This window comes from Drosophila grimshawi, unplaced genomic scaffold (assembly GCF_018153295.1).
Source record: "Drosophila grimshawi isolate 15287-2541.00 unplaced genomic scaffold, ASM1815329v1 contig_1367, whole genome shotgun sequence".
NCBI lineage: Eukaryota > Metazoa > Arthropoda > Insecta > Diptera > Drosophilidae > Drosophila > Drosophila grimshawi.
In genome coordinates this window covers 4,730,660-4,753,877 of record NW_025062889.1, presented here as the reverse complement: position 1 = coordinate 4,753,877, position 23,218 = coordinate 4,730,660, and the positions used below count along the sequence as shown (strand labels likewise).

General features: G+C 38.8%; 1 protein-coding gene across 1 annotated transcript; it reads left to right on the top strand.

The window, feature by feature from the left end:
• Positions 1–497: 497 nt before the first annotated feature.
• LOC6561344 lies at positions 498–20,152 on the top strand. Its single transcript, XM_001985721.2, has 2 exons — positions 498–1,075; positions 19,582–20,152. Exons 1-2 carry the CDS (start codon positions 689–691, stop codon positions 20,104–20,106), a joined length of 912 nt encoding a protein of 303 aa, XP_001985757.1. The 5' UTR covers positions 498–688; the 3' UTR covers positions 20,107–20,152.
• The last annotated feature ends 3,066 nt before the right edge of the window (positions 20,153–23,218 follow it).

Genomic DNA, 23,218 nt, shown 5'->3' with positions numbered 1-23,218 from the left:
AATGCTTTTGGCACTCACTGTGCACATGGCATGCGCACTGCTTGCGCTCAACTTGATCTGGCAACGCTGTGCGCTGTGCCTGAGAAGAGCCAAAATCAGAAGCGAGCATTGCTATCAGTTGGCTTGCTGCCCTCGGCCTGAAAACGTCGCGGCTGCTCTGCTTCAGTGTGTGTGCGAGTGTGATTGTGTGTGTGTGGAGACTGCGACGTAAGCTACAGTCTATCTATGTATGTGTGTGTGTGTGTGAGTGAGCGTGCGTTTGTATTTGTACGTGTGAGGGCGCCAAGTTGTTGTGCCGTTAACAAACAAAACGGCCGCAGAAGCAGCAACAGCAACAGCAAATAGCGACATTGAACCACCTGCCACAAAAGCACGCTGGTATTTTAATTGAAATGAAATAAATACATAAAAAGAAACACACACACACAGAGAGAGATACACACAGCGATATAAAACAAAAAGAAAGCTGAAACTTCCGGCTGACAATTTGCATATTTACAAAAAAAAAAGACAAACAAAAAATAATCACACACAAAAGAAAACTTTAAAGTGAGCGGAAGTGTGCGGAAGTTGGGCTGTTTAAACAGCAGCCGAAACAAAAACAACTCCAATAATTGTGAGCAACGAAAATATAATAGACATCAACACAGCGCGCAGCAAAGTAGGCAACAGTTTTTTGTTGCGCACCATGGAAATGGATGTCAATCGCCAGACACGCCACAATGCCAACCTAATGACCATATCCGCCCGCTGTTGCGCCAACAACAATGCAACAAGAGAAACAACAGCAGCAGCAGCAACAGCAGCTACAACAATAAGAGACAGGACAGCAACAACAACAACAACGGGCTGCTGCGGCATCTTGAGTCGCCTGTTCTGCGTGAGTCGCCACAAGGCGACACAATCGGTGGCAGGCACCGAGTGCAGCCACAGCGAGCCACTGTTCATGCAACGTAAAACACTAACAACACAGCCGGCAGCGCAGCGACGTCGTCGCACGCCACAGGAAATCTATTTTGAGAGTCGCGGCAAATCTTGCAAGAAGCTATTGAAATTCAATGGTAATTCCAATAAGGTGAGTGCCACAAAATGTTACTATCGGCGTGTGTGTGTTTGTGTGTTTGATTTAAAGGGTGACAAGCATAAATGTGATAGGGCAAAAGAAAGACGCTTGTGCAAAATGTTTTGTCACATTTAAGAAACTGATTTACATAGCATAGCAGAGAGCAAAGAGTTGACAGTTTAAACTGACAGTCTCTGAGTAGAAAGGAGTGTATTTGCCTTGCCACAAAAAAAGGATCCCAGCGAGAATACCTTGCCATAAATTCGGTTAACACATTCTCTTCTTATCCCACAAAAATATATTACAATAATAAATTCAAGCATTACAATAAGCATATCTGTAGATTCAAAAGCACATTAACAGGCTTTATTATATGCTTAATACTTGCTGTTTGGCGGTATCGTTAGCTTATTGAAAAATAAAAGATATATTACTGCCATTAAGTGATATACACTTGAGCCTAATATTCAGGAAAATGTGTATCAAAACTTGAATGTGTTTAGAGCAGATTATTTGCAAACATTTTATGTACAATATGATAACAGGCTGGGTTTATTTGGGAGTAAACTAAATATGGTTAAAATATTCCAATTTCTTATATTAAATTTGCATAAGAAATAAATAACTTTTTTATTAGCCACATAATCGCATAATAAACCTGAGCCGTAAATTCCGACGCTCTTTAGACTCTTATGTACCAAAATATAAATCTTGGCAAAGCATAAACAGCTCTATTATATTTTTAATGCTCGCCAAATTGAAAGGGGACAATGAAAGCCAAAGGGAACAATCCAAGCAAACACTTAATTCAATATGCAAGAATATTTTTGAATATAAAGCAATATATTTCTCAAAATATATATTGCAGGTTTTTACACGCCGCAGTCATCATTCATTCGACAAACTAAAAAAAGCATTTCAAGTGTGTTGTTCAATCATTTTCTTTTATCGTAAACCATCATTTCAATCGTGTATATTTTACTGCAGAAATAAATAAAAAATAAATCAGCATAAATAAAAACTAAAATCATTCGATTTTCAGCATTCGATACAATTTTCATTAAATTCTAAGCCCCAAACATATTTGAAACTATTCATTTAAATCAGCAAAACCATTTCTTGGTTTTAAGAGCACTTCAGAGCACTGGCTCAAAGGCTAACTCTTCAGAGTGTTGCCGAACACCGCGAGCATGCAAACCAATACACAAGTGATTTCACTTCACATTTTATGTGTGTGTGTGAGTGTGTGTGAGTGTGTCTGTGTGTGTGTGTGTGCATTTACATATGTGTGCGCTATTGTTAGAAAATTTGGAAAATTTGTAGCTGTGGCTGTAACGAGTCGTGTGGAATTGAGTCGATTGTTGGCCTTTTGTTTGTGGCGCCTGCCAAGGTGCACACACATAGAATGTTGCGGCTCCGCACACACACACACACATACACAAACTTGTACACACATTATAATACTTATATTGAAACTCATGCTCATAGTCATAGAGTACTTTGCATATAAATCATTTGGCAATGTGACTGGGGTCGCAATGCGCTTATGAAATATTTCACTTTTGTTGAATGTGCCAGCAACTTAAAGCAACGTTTTGCCACATGCCACAATTTCTATCCACCTTGCTACCGTCTCTTCTATGGCGCCCAGCACTAATTAAAAACGTGCAAAAAGCAAGCCAATCAAACAGGTCGATGCACAACAATGGCTTGGCCCAAAATTGCACAAATACATGCACATATGTAAATATGAAAATGTATTGGTGTGTGTGTGTGTGTGTGTGTGTGCAAAAGCAGCGCCAGTTACTGCTCCAGGACACAATGCATTGTGCTGGCTATCCGGCACGCACTGAAGCGCAAGCAACAGGATGAATTTGTTAAACAACACGAACGTGGAGGAGCTGGCGTCTCTCTCTCTCTCTCTCTCTTCCTCTCCAGGAGTAGCTGGACCCATCTCAGCACAGCTCTCCGTGTGAAAAGTGAAAAATGAAAAACTCATTCGCCCTATCTAGTGACATCATCAATTTCAGTCTATTTTGCACTGACCAAGCGAATGCAGTAGCGGCAGCTGCAGCACTAGCTACAGAAAAAAAAAAAATTGAGACAACCAGGCTGCCAGAGAACATTAACTGGCAAGGCAGAATCACATTTTGCATGTGCCAAGGGGGAAAGGAAGTGCTTGGGGGAGGGAACGGGATCGGGGCATTAGCAATGGGGATTTTGTGGCGAAACAACAAAAAGAAGAAATGGAAATTCGAAGACTAGTTTCGACTTGAGCTCTTGTTTACAATTGTCAGACAGTTACTTAGATCAGGCTAGATAAGTCCTTAAGCTGAGCCAGTATTCAAGTCGAATTGATAATTGCTGGAGACGAGTTGAGTCTAAAAGCCACATGCCCAAAAACAACTGATTGGGACGAGAGGATTATTGTGCATCAAATTGTGATCAGTTAGTAAAGCTTTAAGTTATTCAACAGTAAAGTAAAAATATTATAAGGACTTAATGTGCTTACCAAATTTCTTATTTTGTTGTTAATACTTTCATATAAATCAAATAAACAGTGGCCTTATTCAGTTACAAGCTTAATCAGCAGCTAATTACTCATAGATTACAAGAAAGCTCTCAAAGCCAATTTCTCAGAATTTATATTACTAATTCAATACTATTAATGTTTGTCAGTATCTTAATTAAGTGCTATAAACAACACCGCTTTTATCTATAATTCAAACTAATTTAATTCACTTTATATCATTAAGCTCGAGCAAAACTTTTCAAGCTACTTTCTTTAAACATCAACTAGTTAGTAAGTTGCGCAGATAAACATCATTTCGAGCATAAATAAACTTTATTAAATAAACTTTTCGTTGGTTCTTTGTTTGGTTGAAAATCATTTTAAACACCCCGAAGTTTCTAAATTGTTCGGAAGAACGCTGAACACTAAGCACAAGTGTATCTGTTTTTTAACCCCTCAGTCAGGGCTTAATTTACACCTCAACCCACACTCATCGATTTTATAATGAAGCTATAGGGCGAAAGAGTCAAACCAAACTGTTTGTTTTACCACAACGGAGTAAGGGGTGGGGGTTTGGGGGGTGGGGGTCTAGGCAAGCCGTTTGCAACCACCGAAATAAAAAACAAAAAGCGAAAATCTACCCCTCAAGCAAAATGCTGTGGATTATATTGCATTACGGAAATTGGGGGGCGGTTTTGGCTGTGTTACCTTCAAAGGCGCTCTAATGTCATTACTTTTATGTCATCAGCTGAGCTCATTGGAAGGCAGCCTTGAAATGCATTTAATCCCACAGCAGGCAAGCCAAGCAGAAAGGACTCGAACAGGGAGTCAAATGTTTGCCTGTTCAGCGCTGATTGCTGAGCAAAACAAATTGAATTTGTTAAGCAACAGCAACAAGATTTCCAGTATCAAAAATAAGACACAATTTCTTCTAATCAACTTTAAATATGCTTATGCAAATTACGATGGCGAAATTTCGATAGGAAATTAAGTAATGCCAATGAAATCTTTGCTCCATGATTTGATTGAGACATTTATTTAATTATGTTCTTAGTTTTTTTCGTAATTCGACATTTAATATACATTCAACATTGATTGTTGTAAAATTATTATGAATTAATTTTAGAATTCTATTCTCATTTTATGTAATATATTGTAGAGCAACAAAAGTTAAATATTTGTTGTATGCTTAAAAATATTGATTTCATGATATTTATAGCATTTGCTGTTGCTCAATTGCCGTAAGACGCTTTTCATATTTTCTATTGTAAATGGGAAAAGCCATTTTCCAATTGATTTAGAGCGAGGGAGACCTTTGCCTTGGTTGTTGTCCACTAAATAGTGACATAAACTGAAATTTAACATTTTGTCTACAGAGTGTGGTACTTGGGTTTAATTGTTTGGACTTTGTGCACAAAAGTGCCTATTACAAAGTAAACAAGCCAAAACTATCGTAAACTTTAGTGGCAAAGCAGCTTAAAGGCTTCATTTCTTTTCAGTTTATCAGCCGTTCCCATGTACCCCTTCCCTGCCCCATTCCATGCCAGCCAACTCGCACGACTGATTGCTAAAGAGTCTTTGGCAAGTTTGCCGCTTGAAAGAAATCATCATGTGCCAACATTAGTGACCCAGCGCATGCATAACAGACTAGTTGGCCAAAGTCCTTCGTCGTCCTTTCATCGTCCATAATTATGCTGTAGCTAGTTGTTTGCTGCCTGCCTTCTGCTGGTTACTGGTTACTGGTTGCTGGTTGCTGCCACTGCCACCGCCACAGCCCGGACACAAGGCTCTAATGCAAATGCAAATCAGGCAACTGCCCCGGCAACAAAAGCCGTGAGAGCTCAAACAAAAAAGGGTATTATAAAATGGACAGCCCTCGCCCAGCAAAGCGGAAGTGACTGGGCCCCATCTTCTGTCTGTCTTGCTGTCCGACTCTCCCTCTCCCTCTCTCTCTCTCTCTCTCTCTCTCTCTTTCTGACTGTCTGTCGCCTCTGTTAGTATATATGTATGTATGAGTGTGTGTAGAGAAGTCTGTCTATCTTTGAGATGCGTTCGGTATACGAACATTGTTATACCCGCTCCAATTGAACTGAAGAGGATGTGTTAAACTTATGTGGAAACAAATTGGCGACACTTCAATAGTTAAAGATCGAACAAACGCAAATGATTATATAAATAGAAATTCTAACTAGCAGATTGCTTTGTTCATGGTAGATAAATGGATAGAAGGGCAACAGCTTCTTTCTTTAAAATACCAATTATATTGCTTAGCTCTCTAGACCAAATTAAATTTTATTCGGTTACAAATACATAAACACGACAACAATTTCATTAGTAATTGTTCAAATCTCAAGAATTTCATAGGTAATAAGAAATCCTTCTGCTTATGCCTCAAAGCTAAAATCCAATGGAGTTGACCAAGTGCAGATATCTTCAAGTTGAGCACTTCAGTAAACACTTCGTTGCTGTCACATATTCTTATGCAAAAAAAAGGGGAAGCCAAAAGCCAAAAATAAAAAGAAAACAAAAAACATACCATCAACATTGCAACGTTGTAATTGCCAACAAGCAATGAAGAGTCGGCGAACATAGGCGAAAAAGAGTGGCAGCAATAGCAGCAGCAGCAACAGCAGCAGCAGCATTAGCAAAGAACTTGCTACAAACTGTTGGCTGCCACATGTCCTACAACTCGCCTTAAATTCCCTTGCGTGGTCTCAATGCTTCAGTGTGTTTGTGTGTGTTGCCATTGCACGCTGCGTGAGCTGTGCAACATTTTGAGCACACAGCTAATGTGCTTTGGCTGCCTGCCGTTACTCAGACAACCGCAATGCTGGCAAACGGGTTAGAACGCGGTTGGCATCCCGACCATGTCCCAAAGCCCCCTTCTGCCCCCAACGCCCCTGGCGGTCTGATGAGCTGGTTTCTTGGTGATTGGCCCCGACTGTTCGCATTCATTACAATCAGGCCTGATTATGCTCGGGCTAAAGTTAAACAGACGCCAACGACAAAAACTCTATTCAACAGTGAATTTATTTGAATGCCTCGCTATGGCAACAAAAGGAGTCAAAGTGACAGCGCTGCATATACAAAATATATAAAAAAAAAAAGACAAACAAAAAAATAAAAAACTGGCAAACAAAAAAATGTCTGGAAAAATAAAAAGTCATAAAAATGAACCGTTAATCCAAGTAGTTGAAGCAATGGACTCGAAGCCCTTTTGCCCAACCAGATGAAGCGTTTGCCCTTTTTTTCGGCAACCTTACCCCTACCACTGCCCCCTCACCACTCACCCCGCCCCGCTAGTTGCCCCACTACTGCCGACAAGCGTTGACGATGACAAGGGTGCTTTGCCGCCTCACTGACTAAATAAAATTGGAATTTATTATCATGATTTGTAGCAAGTAGCAGTTGAAGAAGAAGCAATAGCAGCAGCAGCAGCAGCAGCAGCATTCGCAGCAACAAAAACAAACATCAGATGAAAGAGATAGCAGCAGTGAAAATGGCAGCTCTCTCTCTGTCTGTCTCTTTGGGCCGACGTTTACCAACACTGACTCATCGGCAGCCTGCAGTCTACAAGTTGAAAAGGCCAAGGGACGCCGATAAGTAGCAGCACTTTTTAGATTTATTCACGACGCCACTGATTTAAATGCCAGACAAAGTTAAAGTCACGCCTACAGCCTGACAGGCGGGTCCTCGTCGTCCTGGTCGTCGTCCGGATCCTGGTTTTGGACACCAGCCAAAAGGCTTAACTATGCATTTCAGCTAGTTTATTAGGGCTTAAAACCAACCAGCAGCAGCAGCATCAGCTAAGGCGATTTACTTCGCCCAACCGCATACCACAAGGCGTATGCGTAATTTTAGTTTGTGGCTTTGGCAATATCTTAAATAGATAGCGATTACAGAACTGCTGAGTGGCAAGTTTTATGATTCTGCAACCAGTAAAGACCCAGCAGCAGCCGCCGCAGTAAACATCGAGTTAATAACTCAGCGGGAAAATGCGCAAACAAAAATGCAAAATTGCAAGCATGAAAAAATGAATTTTAAATATGCGAAGTACAACAAAATGTACCCGAATAATGGGAGAGTTATACAACAACTTCATACTTGAGATATAACAAAATAATATTAAAATATATATAATATATATTACATATATATATGTAGCAGTTTTCATTATTTAAGACTTTAGAATTTAATGAAAAAAATTGTTTGTGAGACAAATTTGTAGCTAAGAAATTACAAAAGCAAAACACGAAGACACATTTTCATTTTATAGTAAAGACTTTAATAATAAATAAAATCAAATTGGAAACACAAAATGTATAAAAGAGTTTTGCCTTATTTCACAAAACCAATAGAAATAGTTTTAGAATACAAATTAAAAACTTCTTTAGTTTAGCTTCAATAAATTCAACTATTCAATACATATAAATAATGAAAATTAAATAAATATAATAAAATAAAAGGCAAACAAAAAACTATTTCAAACAACTTTAATTATGACTGTAAAAAGCAATTTGTCAGTTAGTCAATTCTGAATGAAAATTGAAACGTTTTTCCAACCGCACATTATTCAAAAGAAAAAACACATGCACAGCAAACTATGCGGTTTTGTGTGTGTGTGTTGAGGGGGAGGGGAAGGGAGAAAGAGAGGCAGGCGGATATAGTGAACAGTGAAATATTTTTCATCCAACTCTGCTGCCTGCGAGCAGTATTCTATCTCTACTCTTGATCGCTCGCAGCCCAAAAGGCAGACGAAGAGCAACTACCCATACTAAATGGTAATTCTCCATCCTCAAATATACGTAAGCCCAACACCTGCACTTGCAGCTAAAAATGGCCAAAAACTAAAAAAGAAAACTCTTTTAACAGTGCAGGCCAAGCTAGCAAGTGGAGTCGGCATTCTACGACGCCTCGGTTACGCCCCCTTTTATGTGAGTGTTGTGCAAATTTTTTTGGCATTTTGTATAAAAAAGAAATATGTAAAAAAAACTTTTAGCAAGGAGGCAAAACTAAAAATGTTTCTAGCTGTCAATGCTGTGGAATTTTTCTCATTTCCAAGCCGTTTACATTTCAAATGAACGTTCGCCTCTGTGTGTGTGTGTGTGTAGGTGTGTGCTTACACTCACTTTCATTTCACCTGTCGGCTCAATGTGGCATTGTTGCTGCCACTGCTGCTGTTCTTGTTAGACAATGTACGAAGGATATACATAAATAAAGCATGGCATTCTTTTTTTGGTGGGGGCAGGGGCTAAGCTGTCAAGCCGCCAGTGCTCGGCTGTTGTGACAAATTGCGTTAAGGCAAAAGGACAGGCTAAAGGACAAGGTAGCAGAATGAGAATTTGTGTGAAGCGGGCAACTGACGGGTGGAGAAGAACTCAGCTGCCTGCAGCTAACTAGCTGCTGCTGCTGCTGCTGTTGCTGTTGCTGGCTTAATGCAGTTAATTATTATAACATCTATTTAGCATTTGGCCAAAACGCAGGATAAAATTGTTATAGACTGACGCCGCAGAGTATGCTATAGTTTTTTCTAAAACAACAGCTGACGCTTGATTACCTTCGCCTGTGCATGTGTATGTGTTTGTGTGTGTGTGTGTGCAATTTTGACGGCACATGTGCTGTCAACAACAACAAGGGATTTTTGTTTTTTGTTGGCTCCAACTGAGACCGGATTTTTGGATGCCAAACAAGATTTGTCCGAGAGCAGCCAGCTGTGTGCTCTGCTCAACTCTCATTTTGTCTTGCCAAAAAACTAAACGAGAGAAAAAAAATTAAAAAGAGATTTGTGCCAAAATTAAAAGCAATTTCCTTTGCTGCTTGAAAAGCAAGCAAAGCAAATCTGCTCAATTTCGTAGCGCATCAATTTAATTCAATTTATTTTATATATGTGCCTGTGTGTCTGTGTGTGCTGAGCTAATTCAATGAACTAGACAACAAAATAACTTAAATTTTATGTAGCAGATAAAAGCTGATGCTGTGTGTATCATAAAACTGCCAGCCTTTAAAATATCTTGATACACTCCACAGCACAAGAAACAAACTCCCGCAGGAGCATGTTGAAAATGGGCATGGATGCGAATGGCGGGCATTTGCAAATTTGACGGCTTGACAGAAGGCAGCCGGAGTCAGTAGACCCACATACACACTCACACACACACACACACACATGTGGACTCATGATATTTGATGGATGGTATCGCAGATATGTTAACGTGATGGCAGGCCAACGGATTCGCGGAATGGCGACGTTATTCGGCGACAACTTGGCAGCATGCCTCTGATATAGGAGACACACACACAATGGGCCAGAGCTGAACAGAATTGAAAATCAGTCTGGGACAATGCAACGAGTAGGCGTACAACACACAAAGTCCCACCCCCTCCTGCCCCTCTCCCACTCTCTCTCTTTGCCTCTGGGGTGTGCTTCAAACAAAAAATAAAAAATTTAGTAATACAACATAAAAAGCAGCTCTAGAGAAATTATTGAATAAAATAAAAAATATATATGTATATGAGTAAAGCGAAGCTGATCCACATTTGCATTACTAATAAAAAATAATACTTTTAAAATGTATATGTCTAAAAAAAATATAAAGCTTAAGGCTGAAAGCGCAATTGCTATAAACCATTTTTTCTTTCTTTTTGTATACGAAAAAAATGATTGCACTACCAAAAAAAAGATAATAGATTTTAAAATTTATATTAATTTTCAATGGCCGTAAAAATGTAAAACGTGCATAAATTCAAATGGCTTGAGGGTATTTTTATTTCATAAAATACTCTTCCTTTTTTCAGCCGTAAACTAAATGGAGGTTTTTTATTTTACAAAGTCCTTTATCATTTTTAAATAGCGCAAAAATTAAATTTAAGAGATTATATCTGGCTCTTAAAAGTATTTCAGATTTGATTAAAACGTTCTATTCAGTTATTAATATATCGATTGGATTTCCAGCACACAAAGGGACGACCATTTTGCATCGTATATGATAAAATAATAGAAAATTCAATTAAATTGTCATTGCCAGTCGCCAACAGTTTTACCAGAGCTTCCCGAGTTTCCACAGTGCAAAAATGGGTTGAATTCTGGCTTTTATATTAAACAATTCGCTGCTGTTGCTGCCTTTTAAAGCAGCCTCAAAATAAAATGATTTTATGTTAGGCACTGTTTGGCAATGAAATACGAGAGGCGCGCAGTAGAAACGAAGTGGGAGGCGGACGGGGGGCGAGGGGCAGAGTAGGACGAGTGGGGCCAGAGCGGCTTTTATGTGGCGCCATATAAATTCGGGGAGAACGTACTTCAGGCGCCGCATTACGTTTATGGCTGGCTAAATTAAACACAAGAAGGCAGAGCCGCCAAAGTGGCAAAGCAGGCAGTTCAAAGATGGGGCGCTAGGGGTAGCAAGATGTGTATGTGTGTGTGTGTGATGGGAGGGAGTGGTTGAGGGTAACGTAGCGACTGGAAGGAAATTGCTACAAGTTGCTTTATTTTATGCGCATATTTGCGCATATTACTCATACGCCCGGCTGACATACATCTTCATTTAAGCAAACGTCTTCGACTCTGCCCTCCGCTCCCCATTTCACTCCTCTCCCCCTTGAGCGCCTTTTGCCCGTTTGGTTTGGCTGGGGCGTGCACAGCACAGCATCATATATTTTTATTTTATTAAATTTTCATTTCATTTGGGCTGCTTAACATGTTGCATGTTGCTTCCACATTTTCCGCTTTAAATGGAAAATTCTCACAGCAGGCGAATCCTGTCATTAACAATAATTGAAACCAGGAGAAGCTGCTGATTCGTTGATTGGTTGCTGAACAGTCTTCTTATTTTCTTTCTTTTTTTTTTTGAGGGGAAATCAGACGCTTTTGGCATTTGCGCATTTTCGCGCTTGATTTATGCCAGCCGACTCCAATTCCCAGCACTATTAAAGTATGAATACGCTTTGAATAAATATGAACACCGGATGTTGCTATCCTCCATTCGGAATCCTTATCCTCACTCAGTGTACAAGCGATGTTAAGCTACCCCAGCTCCATCCGGTTGCTGCTCCCAGCGGAGGTCAGGCCGCGCTTATGGCACGCCCCCCCAGCCCCGCCAGCTCCGCCTTTGACCTCTGCGCAGGCTTTTCATGAGCCTAGCGTATCGGCAAATGGGTTATTGATGAGCTATTTTCCAATGCTCGGGGGCAACTTGGCATTGACTTGGCATAAGTTACAAAAGCGCGCAACTGGCAACTTTTAAGCTGACGGGGCGGGGTAGTGTGGAAGTGGTAGTCTCTTGCTGAATGTGTGAAGTGAAGCGTGACTGGGACTTTGCTGAGCAACACAATGCACACCAATATCAAAAGCGACAGCAATAGCAACAGCAACAGCAATAGCAACAGCAACAGCAACAGAAACAGCAACAACTTGTGGCTGCCTAATGAGCATGTCAAGCTTGGAATCATTCAAGCTACCTCAACGTATCCAATTTCGACTCTAAGTTTACTTTGCTCGGTCCAGTCAGACAGTACAGTGCTTTGAGCCTGATTGCCTGGTTTCTAGCAACTCAACTCAATAATGTCTTAAGAAGTCAGCTTTATTGAAAAGGAATTTAAGTTTCAGGACAAATTTGAGTCAGACAATTTTCATCACAAAAAAATTGTTTTCTTCACTTTTTCATCTTTAACCTTACTTTCGATCTGGCAAACTCCAGACAAACTTAACCCCAACAAAAATGTAAATTTAATTGTTACACAAAATTATGATTTCTATTTAAATAGGTGTTTCAACTTTTAGTCATTTAAAAATCTCACTTTTGATCAAACTTCACGCAAATCTCAACTTAATTTATTCAAATGAGAGTTTCAACTAGGAGCTATCTTAAAGGCGTCTTAAATCTCTACTCTTTAAGTATGACCGCTAACCTTCTTTTGAGCATACTTTATTCAAGAACTTTGCCAACTTCAAGCCTCATTACCTTTCCCGTATATACAGTTCAAAGAAAGAAAAAAAGAACAACGAACGTGTTGTCTTTTACACTTTTGCAGTGCTTAACTCTTACTTTTTAGCAGTTTAACGAGTGCTGCTTACAAAAACTATAACTCTCAACTTGTCTAAACAGCTATCTGCTGAGCCAGGGATCCGCTCTATAAAGTTTACTTGCACCCAGCTTATCCTGTCAGCCATTTTAGTGCCGCTTTAATGCCAACAACGAGCATCGAGTTCCCCAGGCTCCTCCTGTCTCTCTCACTTGTACATTTACATATGTGTGTGTGTGTGAATGTGTGTGTGTGTGTGCATGTGTGTGTGTGTGCATGTGTATGCGTGTCCGTGTGTGTAGCCTTCTGCTCAAATTTCATTAACGCTACTTTAAAATTGTGGCACATGCGTGGCACATCGTCTACGTCCGCGACTTCAGCTCTGTCACATAAATGTGCTTAATCTTGTTGCACGGCAACCCAACGAGAAGGATACTTGTTCAGGCACATGTGTGTATGTGTGTGGTGTGAGGGATGTGTATTAAAGCACTGTGGAAAAACACTGATATGAAATAACAGTGTTAAGTGCACTAGATGAGAGATAAGTTCAATTTGATTGGAGATAAGAAATAATATGCTCGCAGCTGGATCTATTTTTGTGATGCATCCAAGGTATAATTGTTATATGTGTTCTGTATTTAACAAATAATCATGATAACACAAAATTAAATTGAATTATTAGAACAATAATATTGTTGAAACTGTTATTGCTAGTGAGAATAATGTTTAATGGTTTTAGTTGGTTGGTTTAGTTATCGAGTATAATATTCAGACAAACTAATCAAAGCATTATATAAGTTATAGGTATGAAATTGACTTATAACGAAAGTAGTTAAGAAGATAATTTTAATAGTTGATTATTTGTATTTCAAGTGCCAATATATTTTGATCAACTAATCTCAATCATTTGATCTTCACTACAAATTGCATCCGCAAACATTTATAGTTGCATGAATGTTAATTCATTGCTTTATTTCAACGTTTTTTTTTCCATCTAGTAATTTGATTTTGTCCCACTATGCAGCTGGTGTTGTCTCCGTAGTCGCATCACTTGTCTAACATATCAAATTTGTAGCTACGCATATCCTTCGCCTCAGCATGTCAACTGCAAGTAGTGCGAAAACTTTTGGCGGCGCTTGTACTTTGGCAAAGAACTTTAATTTCAGCATTACTAGCGACGCCGCAGCGTGGATCAAAATGAACGCGTCAGGAGTGGGGGAGGGGTAGGGAGGAGCCGCATCCGAAACACATGAAAAGTTTGCTATATAAAGTTACGCTTAACAACACGCCCAACTTGCGGGTTGTTGCCTGGCTAAAGTGTACAAGGGAAGTGGAATGGGGTGCGGTGGAATTGGGTGGCAGAGGGGTGTGCCGCTGCCGGATGTGAGGAAATAGTTACGTCGCTTAAAGTTTGCGCCGTAATACAAATCATTAAATTTAGAAAATACTCGCGACAAACTTCTGCGGCGGCCGTCGAGCATCTTGGCCGGGCGTTTGCCAAACATCCGTTGACATCTACATTTACAGCTAGTACGCCGCAAACTTGGCCCATTCTCGGCGAGCAACGGAATGGGTTGGGTGCACGCATACTCTGCCAGGCTGAAATTGAAGTTGCGTCAAGTTTAATTGCAACGGATGTTGGGCGTGTAAATTATTTTGTTTCGGCTGCCTCATTTTCTCTGCTAATGAGCAACTTATTAAAACTTTTCACAGCACCTCTCCTCCCTCTCCACAATGCCACAACTGACACGCCCCTATCTCTGGCGGTGCCCCTTTATCCAACTAGAGGCCAATTTGAATGCCGGACCCGTTGCTATTCCAAATTCAGGGCGTGGTGCAGCGCGTGAGGCGCATAAGTAAATAAGTACAGTATACGAATTGCGATGCCAATTGAAAACAAAGCCAAAGATAAGTTTACAGCTAGCTGAAACTCATTTACAGTTAGCCAGCGTGCACAAGAAGAAGAATACAAACTGATACGCCTGCAAATGGAGGATGAGTCGGAGATAATAGGAAAAAGTGAGACTGAGCGAGGAAGACAAATAAAACTTCAATTTCTTCCGCATTTCAAGGAAAGCACTCGAAGCACACGTAAAAAAGGGGAAAAACTCAAAGTCAAGTTATTAAAGCTTTTATTGGAAATAACACACAAAAAAGAAACGCAACAAAAGACTAAAGAAAACACGACTTTAATGAGTGACTTGCAGTTATCCTATAATTAGTTTGCAAAAGAACAATTTGAATGAATAATAGAAAGAAAAAAAATAGATTTTAATAATTGAGTTTGAGTTACGTTAAGTAGAATTCGAATAATTAATACCAAACAATTTATAGAAATTGAATTAATCATTTAGATGACACCCTCAACAACTATTGTTGCAATTGTTATGCCAAAAAGTATTCGTTTTGTATATTTACATAATTCAATTCTATTTTCTTCCCCTTATCTTACTTCCTCAATTTGTTATCTACATGGAAACATTTGCCTATGCCATATTACAGGGTGTGCTAAGCCAAACGGCTGGAATGATTTGTAGAGGATTCGGGCCAGTTGGGATGCAGGGGTTATTGTTGGGGGGGCTAATGGATACTGCGAATGCGGGATGTCTGTTGTCAAGTGTTTTCGTATGCGACAGCCTGCCTGTGTTTTCCTCGAGTGCTTAGACAATCGTGTTGAAGCTTTGATTTTCGAGCTTACTTCGGATTTGGTACTGTGCTGTGCTGTGCACTGTGCACCAGACTTATGAGGGCGGATAATTAACAGCAAGAGACCAAGACACACACACACACACACATACACAGACGTTGTGGCAAATTTTTGACTAAGTAATAGTCGAACTGACAAACTGAGTGACTGTTAAAGTGTTGAAATGTCTGCGGCAGCACTTAATTAATTAATGTCAGCGTCCGTCGAACGAAATGAGAAAAGTTTTTGCACGCTGCCTGGCTGCAAAACTTGGCAGCTACTTAAGTATTTGTTAAGTCAGAGACCCAGCAAGTCTGCAAGGCGTTCAATATTTGTCAATGAACTCATTAAGCAAATTAATAGACAAAGTTACCAGCTGACAATGCCGGTCTAAAGGTTTGACGGGGGATAGAAGATGCTGGGGTCGTAAGAATTTATTTACTCTGCTGGCAATAAAATGCCAAGCAATAAAAAACCAAAAGTCAACAAACAATTGCGTGCCGCGCAGAAATCGATTATGGACGCCTTCAAGGCAGTAGCTACTGCAATCACACACACACACACACACAGAACACAATTACACACACCACAGAGCCAGCAGTCACAGCCACGTTTTCGATTTTGCCATTTCGCCAGCGACTTTGCCACCTGATGCCCCAGCGTTGAAATTGCCATCGTTGCAGTTTTGCAGCAGCCCACAAGCGGAAGTGATTTTCTCTGCCATGCACGTGTGTATTTGTGTGTGTGTGTGTGTGTGTGTGACTGTATAAATGTCCCTTGTGTGTGTTTGTGTGAGTGTGTGTGGGTGCCGGATTTTATGACCCTTGATAGTGGCAAGCGATTTGTTGCGTTGCATTTTCAATTTAGCAGCATGCACATTGGCAACTTTGAATAATGCAATTGCAAGGCACCAACTGCAGCGCGTATGTGACCTCTACCCCATCCCGTCCTCTTCACAATCCCAACCACTTCGCACAACGGCAAACTACCAAACTACCAAAACCCTTAACCCATTTTGACTGCACATTTTTGGCAGCTTATTAAGGCGCTTTCCTATTGCTACAACATTATTTTTGTAATACCCTCGCACAGAATTTTCTATTTGAATTTAGCTTGAATAATATAAGATATATATTCTTAAAGTTCTTAAATCACATCAAGGTTAATTATTATTAATTAATTTTCTTATATAGGGTCTGATTCCGATTTAAAATCTTGGCTGTGTTATTGGTCGTCTAAGAGGCCAACGACCCAAACCTGCCCAGCAACAAGGCTCTAAATTGGTTCTTAAGGATCATTCGTTTGTCGTCATTGAATGTCCAGAACAGTCGCTTGGTCCAAACCCGTTCAAAAATCACTTAAAAAAGCAGTCTCTGCTGCCAATCAATGAAAACAAATAACTTTGGCTCAGTCGAACAGTTAAAGCTAAAAGATTCTTTGACTTTTATTGCGAACAATCCAAAAACTGAATATTTACATTTGTATAATGAAATATAAAGTTCACTAAGACTTCAATCTTAGATTATCTCTTCAAATCCTTTGCAGTTTTCAATGTTTTTCCAATTACTTTTCTATTTTTTAAATTTATTTGATTCATATCTGGTATATGGCGGATCTGCTTAATGAAGTTAAGCTAATGCTTTAATCATTTTGTCAGAGTGGTTCGGCTTCGATTTTAAAGAGTAGTTAATTTTCGACTTGTTTTAAAAATATCTTCATTCCTTTTCTTTTTGTTCACCCTTTTTTTCTTGGAAAACTTTCAAACACGAGCGCACAATTTGAGCGCAGCATTCGCCATGTGGGGCAAGTTGACATATATGCAGCACGTGCACTGCTATATGCTACTCACTATGTACCCCAATCTGAACGGGGATTGATGTCCCAGACATGTACACACACACAGACACACACAAACAGCTCGTTATTGGCCAGCGAGTGCGGTTGTGTTTCAACAAAAAAAAAACATCATTGCACCATCAACTGTAAGAACAGCAAAAATGCAATTGAACTGATCGCAAACATTTTGTGGTGACTAATTAGTTTACGGTTAATTGAGCAGCATTCGCAAGGGCTCATTAACTGCCATGCGGTTATTTAATCTGTACATCTCATAAATATGAAAAAACAAAGGATAGTAGAATATTGAGAGTAAATTCTAACTAGTTTACCTGTCGTATACGTAATCAATGTTTAAAAAATATTATTGAAGACTATCGGAAAAATATATTTCCCCCACTTTCGATGTACCTTTTAACCTTTTAGTAATTTATTAAGCAACTTTATTTTACATCCTTAGTTTCAATTAGCAAACTTTATAATCTATTAGAATATTATGCTCAGTCAAAGGGGTTTTCCCCTTTTTATGTGAATCCCATGCGTAGTCCTTGTGACCGTAAGAGAATCTTTGGTTAGTTTAAACTATTCAGAGAATTCATTATGTTTTAATGAGTGTTTGCCATTCATTCATTTGCATTCGCCGCATCCGCCACATACACGCATATATATAGACTTTTTTCATTATTCTTTTAACTGTGGCCACTCGAAAAGCGTTTAATTTTCATTAATAGTCAAGTGGGTTTGCATTCGGGATTAATGCGCCATGACTGTGGCAGCTCAATCGCCATTGTTTTTGCGCCGTCCGCTTGTTAAATGCGTTAAGAGCAAATAAGAGAGAAAGAAGAAAAATGTACATGCAAAGAAAATTATGTATGGATTTTTAAGCGTTGTCTGCGACGCATTAATTTTAAACAATTTACCTGCACGGTTGCCCCCTGTGCCACACAGACAGCGATGGGGAAGAAACAAAAAAAAAAAAACAAATGGAAAAACCACATAAGCATTTTATTTTAAAGTCAGAAACTTAACGCATGGCAGTTGCCACAAAGCCTGAACGCCAGCTAACGGTAACGGTAACGTCAGCCTGCAGCTGCAGGCACTTCAATTTCAAAAGCATCTGCTGCTGCTACTCCTGCTGCTACTGCTACTGCTGCGGTGGACATTGCCACTAGCCACTGGCCACTGGCCACTGGGGCAGCAGCAGCTTCTGCAGCTCAAGTTTTCATTTCTCTTTTACGCTTGGCTGCTTTATTTCAATTCCGTTGAAAAAATGTTCTTTTGAATTCCAGAGATTTTCATCCCTGCTCCACAGACAGTCTCCCTGATTCCACGTATCGCTTTAAAGAATAATGCCGCGTCGACTGTCGTTCCATTGTACGTTTAATTCAGCGTTTGATTAGCGCTCTTTCTCTCTGTGTCTGTCTATGCAGCTCGGCAGAAGTAAAAGAAACGGCTTGTTAAACATACGCACCGTTGTGCGCACAGATGAACATTAATATACATTGGCTTACATATGAATTAATAATGAAGTTCTTTGCTGTGGCCGCAATGACCGCATGCAAAATCGCTGCCAGTTCATGATAAACGAACTAACACATAATATTTATGAGCTGCCGTTGATAAAGCAACCATGTGCCAAATGCTGCTTGCCGCTTGCCACATGGCCGCCACAAGCCACAGCTACAATAATAAGCATATTTGCGGTTGCTGCAGTGTTAAAATAATATAAAAATAAATACACCATAATTAAATGCATTTTCTCTACTCAATTTCAAAAAAATTCAACCACGGTAGCTGTTAAAAATTTAAATTCCATTAATAAAAAAATTTTAAAAAACATATAAATAATTTTTTTTAATGTATACAGAAAATAACTCACCTAAATAAGTTACGACGATAAATTGTGTATTAATTGTAGATTAATTAAAGAGTCTAAACCATGAATTACGAAGAAACATTGTGTTTTCAGAGCTTAATGTAGTTTAAATCTAGAGTCCAAGCCATGATAAAAAGTGTATTCCTCATACAAATCAGTTCAATTTAGACAAAGCATATTAAACTCTGTACACATCATTTACGAACAACTACAATAAAAATATCACAAATTATTAGCAACCAGTTTCCCTAGGCAAATGTCGATATATTGTAATGCAATTAACTAGTGAGTGCCACTTAAGAGCAAGGACAACAATTGCGTTTGGTTAGGAATTAAAAACAATGACTAACTGGCTGCAGCGGATGTGCAAATGTTCAAAATATAGGGCAGTTTGCACTTTTTAATTACGATTTTCAATTAAAGTGCGACAGCAGCAGTAGCTGCGGCACACAAAACCAATTTGCAATTGGTAGCTGGCTAAAAATCTCACTAACCCTCTCTCTCTCTCTCTCTCTCTCTCTCTCTTTATATCTCTCTATCCCCTTCTCTGCCTCTGGCTCTTTCTCTCTTTGCATTTGTCGCAAACACAGATATTGCTGTATCCGGAGGAGGGCTGGGCGAGGACTGCCTCATCCAGCTACTGGACCATCACGCCCTGCTGGTGGCAGCCAAATCGTTGTCGCATTGTCGAATGTGCTGGCACGCAACGGCAGGCGACCAAGGCCAGAATGCTGCCCATGGAGCAGCAGGGCTCGCTACTGATTGCCGGACACTTTCGCCGGCCGCCAATAGCGGCAACAGCAACAGCCACCACATCAACAGCAGCAGCAGCAACAACAACAACAGGCACCGCAGCAGCAGCAGCAGCAGCTGGAGTTGGTTCTGGCAGTCGAGGACAGTCAAATTCGAAATCACAGCTGGCGTATAATGATGAGTTTAAACTGTATCTGACATCGAACATCTCGATGGAGGACTACAATATGGGCTACTGTCTAACTGGCTTTGTCGAGCGTCGCTGCCAGCTGACAAACACCTTTCAAATGACACACTTTGCTGTCATCAAGCGGCAATGGCCGCCGCCGTCCAATCTAAGCAACAGCAACAGCAACTCATAGGCAGTCAATGTGATCCTGTGTCCCCATTTTAGTATATATATACATATATATACATATATATAGTACATATACGTATTACAATTTGTCGGCTGAGTGTATTTTGTATTCTCTAAGCATAGCCTTTAAGTAGCGCAATTTGCAGAATGCTCTGTGTGCCCACGTGATAGCAGCAAAATAGCATTAAGCAAAAAGCTTAGCATACTTTTCAGCGCGCGCTCCAAAAATCTCAATAAAAATACATGTTTGTATGAAAATTGTTGAAACTGCGCAATGCTGAGAAATTTTTGTCACATTTTCTCTATTATTTTTGTTATCAAAAAAACAAATTTCTATGTGTGTATTAGTAAGTAATTTGTAATTTTAACTAAATGCTCTAAACGTGCTTAATTCGTGTGCTTTCGATGTTGTATAAACAACGAAAACGAAAATGGGAAAACAAGAAATAACATTTTAAAAACGTACACAGTTCAAAATAAAAACAAAATATGTAAACGAACTGAAAACTTCGGCATGCTGAATATTGAATACCCTTGCAGAAGTCTATATACATATATAAATTCCTATAAATAAATTTCCTCTAAGAATTAAATATGTATTGAAGGAATAGCCAAGCAATTTACTTACTTTGTCTGATTGTTAAAAACCGAAACCATAAAAATGTACTATTTAGTGCTACAATAACCAATAACATCAACACCTGTCATGGATTCGTGACAGTTCCAGTTTGACAACCATTTAAAAGTGCTTTTCAAATTCAATAAAATACAATAATTCTGCCTTGTAGTGACTCGAATAAAAGCAAGTGAACTTTAAACCATTGCTTTTACAACAGTCAAAAAGTGAATATTTGTAAAGAAATCTGATCTGGTTACAGAATTGATGACGCAATCCAAGAACACTCTGCAAGGGTAAACCAAACCCAAAACAAATAACTCCAAAAATACAAAACTACAAAAAACTAGTAGCTGTTAAAAGCTAAATTGCAACTAAACCGCTTTTCTGGCCAACGCACACACACACACACACACACATAAATATACACTTTTAACATACGCACACACACACACACATACAGGCACACACACACACACTGTGAAACACACAACATTTAAGTCCGGGCGCTTGGGCAGCTACTTAATGCTTAAAAAGTGCAACAAATTGAAACTTGTGCTTGTCGAAGCATGTGATTGTGTGCCAAGTAGCGTGTATATGTATTGTATGCTTATGTGTGTGTGTGTGTGTGTGCTGTGCTGTGCGTGCTTGACTGTTTTTCAACTGTTTAAACGGCCATGTTTGCAAGCCTTTAAGCTTAAAATATGCACAGCTCAACAAACAAATTTTTGCTGTTGTTTCCATTAACCAGCATCAGCATCGATTTATGCTGGCATCACATGGCGTTAGGACCAATTTATGTCAGCAGCATCATTTTCACAATTAGTGTACAACTTTTTTAATTATTCATTTATGTTTCTTTTTAACGTAAAACTTAATTTTGTCGACCCTGAACCCTTTGTGTGTAATATGGGTATAATGGATTTGCGTACATGTCTGTAACAAGCAGAAGAAACACCATCGACTCCCATATACATATTCTTCGCCATCAATCAATCAATCAATCATAGCCATGTCCGGTAATCTACCATGTCAGCTATAATAAGAACTAGAAAATTCCCTTTCAGAATATAAGTTCTCTAATTTTAATCGATTTCTGCAAAGCAATAAAATCCACCATTTTAGAGATATGTCTTTCTCATCGGGTATATATTTACCTTGACATCATATTGATTGGTTCAGTGTATATACGAACAGAGCTAATTTACTAACTTTAAAAAATTCACTTTTGAGGGGTTTAATTCTTTATTTTAATTTGTATTCTTTATTTATTCAATTTGTTATTTATTTCTTAATAATTATGTTCAGCAATAATTTGATATTCTGGATATGCTGATTGCTGAATCGGGTTCATAAACAGCTGGTCTCAACTCAACGCTACGTTCTAATCTACAACTAGGCAACACTTACAGCAACATTTCATACATAACATACTATTTCTGTCTCTCTATCTCTGTCTCTCTCTCTCTCTATCTCTCTCTGTCACTTTCTCACTTTTGAGCATAAACCGCAACGTATATCAACAATTCGTCCAATAATTGGAGTCTTTCGGCGCAACAAATGGTGCCCACGCCAAACAAGGCCGGAGCTCCAATTGCCAAACCCTAAGTGTTTAAAAAAACAAATGGTAAACAAGAAAACCAACTTAAACCAAAGCTACTTAAGACAAAAAAAAAATACAAAAAAACTACATATATTTTAAGGACTAGATATTAGTAAGCGAAATCAAAGCAGAAAAACAAAATCAATATTTACAAGCTAGAATTATAATAAAACGTAAAAACTAACAAATAAATATAATATATATATATATATGTATATATATATACTATTTATGCGTGTGTAGGCTTGAAGTGAACTCAAAGTTTTTTGCCATACTTGTATCGGTGTATTTATAAATATATACATATATTATATATATATATATGTATATTCAAGAACTATGTATACAAAAAATAAGCAAATCAATCACTAACATTTTTTGCAGTTGTGCATAGCTCGCTTATAGGCGCTTTTACACGCAGGCGAAATCAAAATCAAAAACCGAAAATGCATAAAAAAATACATAGCAAAACAACATATTTATGCATATTATATACACATATTTTACAAGGCCTATTATAAATGTATAGTTTAGTTGCTTTCAAACACAGCCTGCTCCCCGTAATTGATATTTAAGTATCAGGTACCTGCCAAAAACAAAACAAAAAAAAACCAAAAAAAAACAAGTAAACAAAGAATAAATATTCATAACTGTAAAATGAAATGCCAAAACAAAAAAAAAAACGCAGTTGCAAAGTCCAAGGGCATTTTATTGTATTACTAGGCAAAACACACAAGCAACTAATTATTTTTTTAAATCAACAATTAAAAAGTTTTCTATGTATACAACAAATCCCAAGACACACCAAAACACGAAACATACAAAACACACACACAAGCGTATATTGATGTTGTTGCTGTTTTTCTATGTGTATTTAGAATGAATATGTGTCTATAT

Excerpts from the sequence above, each read along its gene's own strand:
- LOC6561344 (XM_001985721.2), top strand. The coding sequence starts at position 689 with ATGGAAATGGATGTCAATCGCCAGACACGCCACAATGCCAACCTAATG. Across the intron at positions 1,076-19,581 it reads TCAATGGTAATTCCAATAAG|ATATTGCTGTATCCGGAGGA; the intron begins GTGAGTGCCACA and ends TCGCAAACACAG.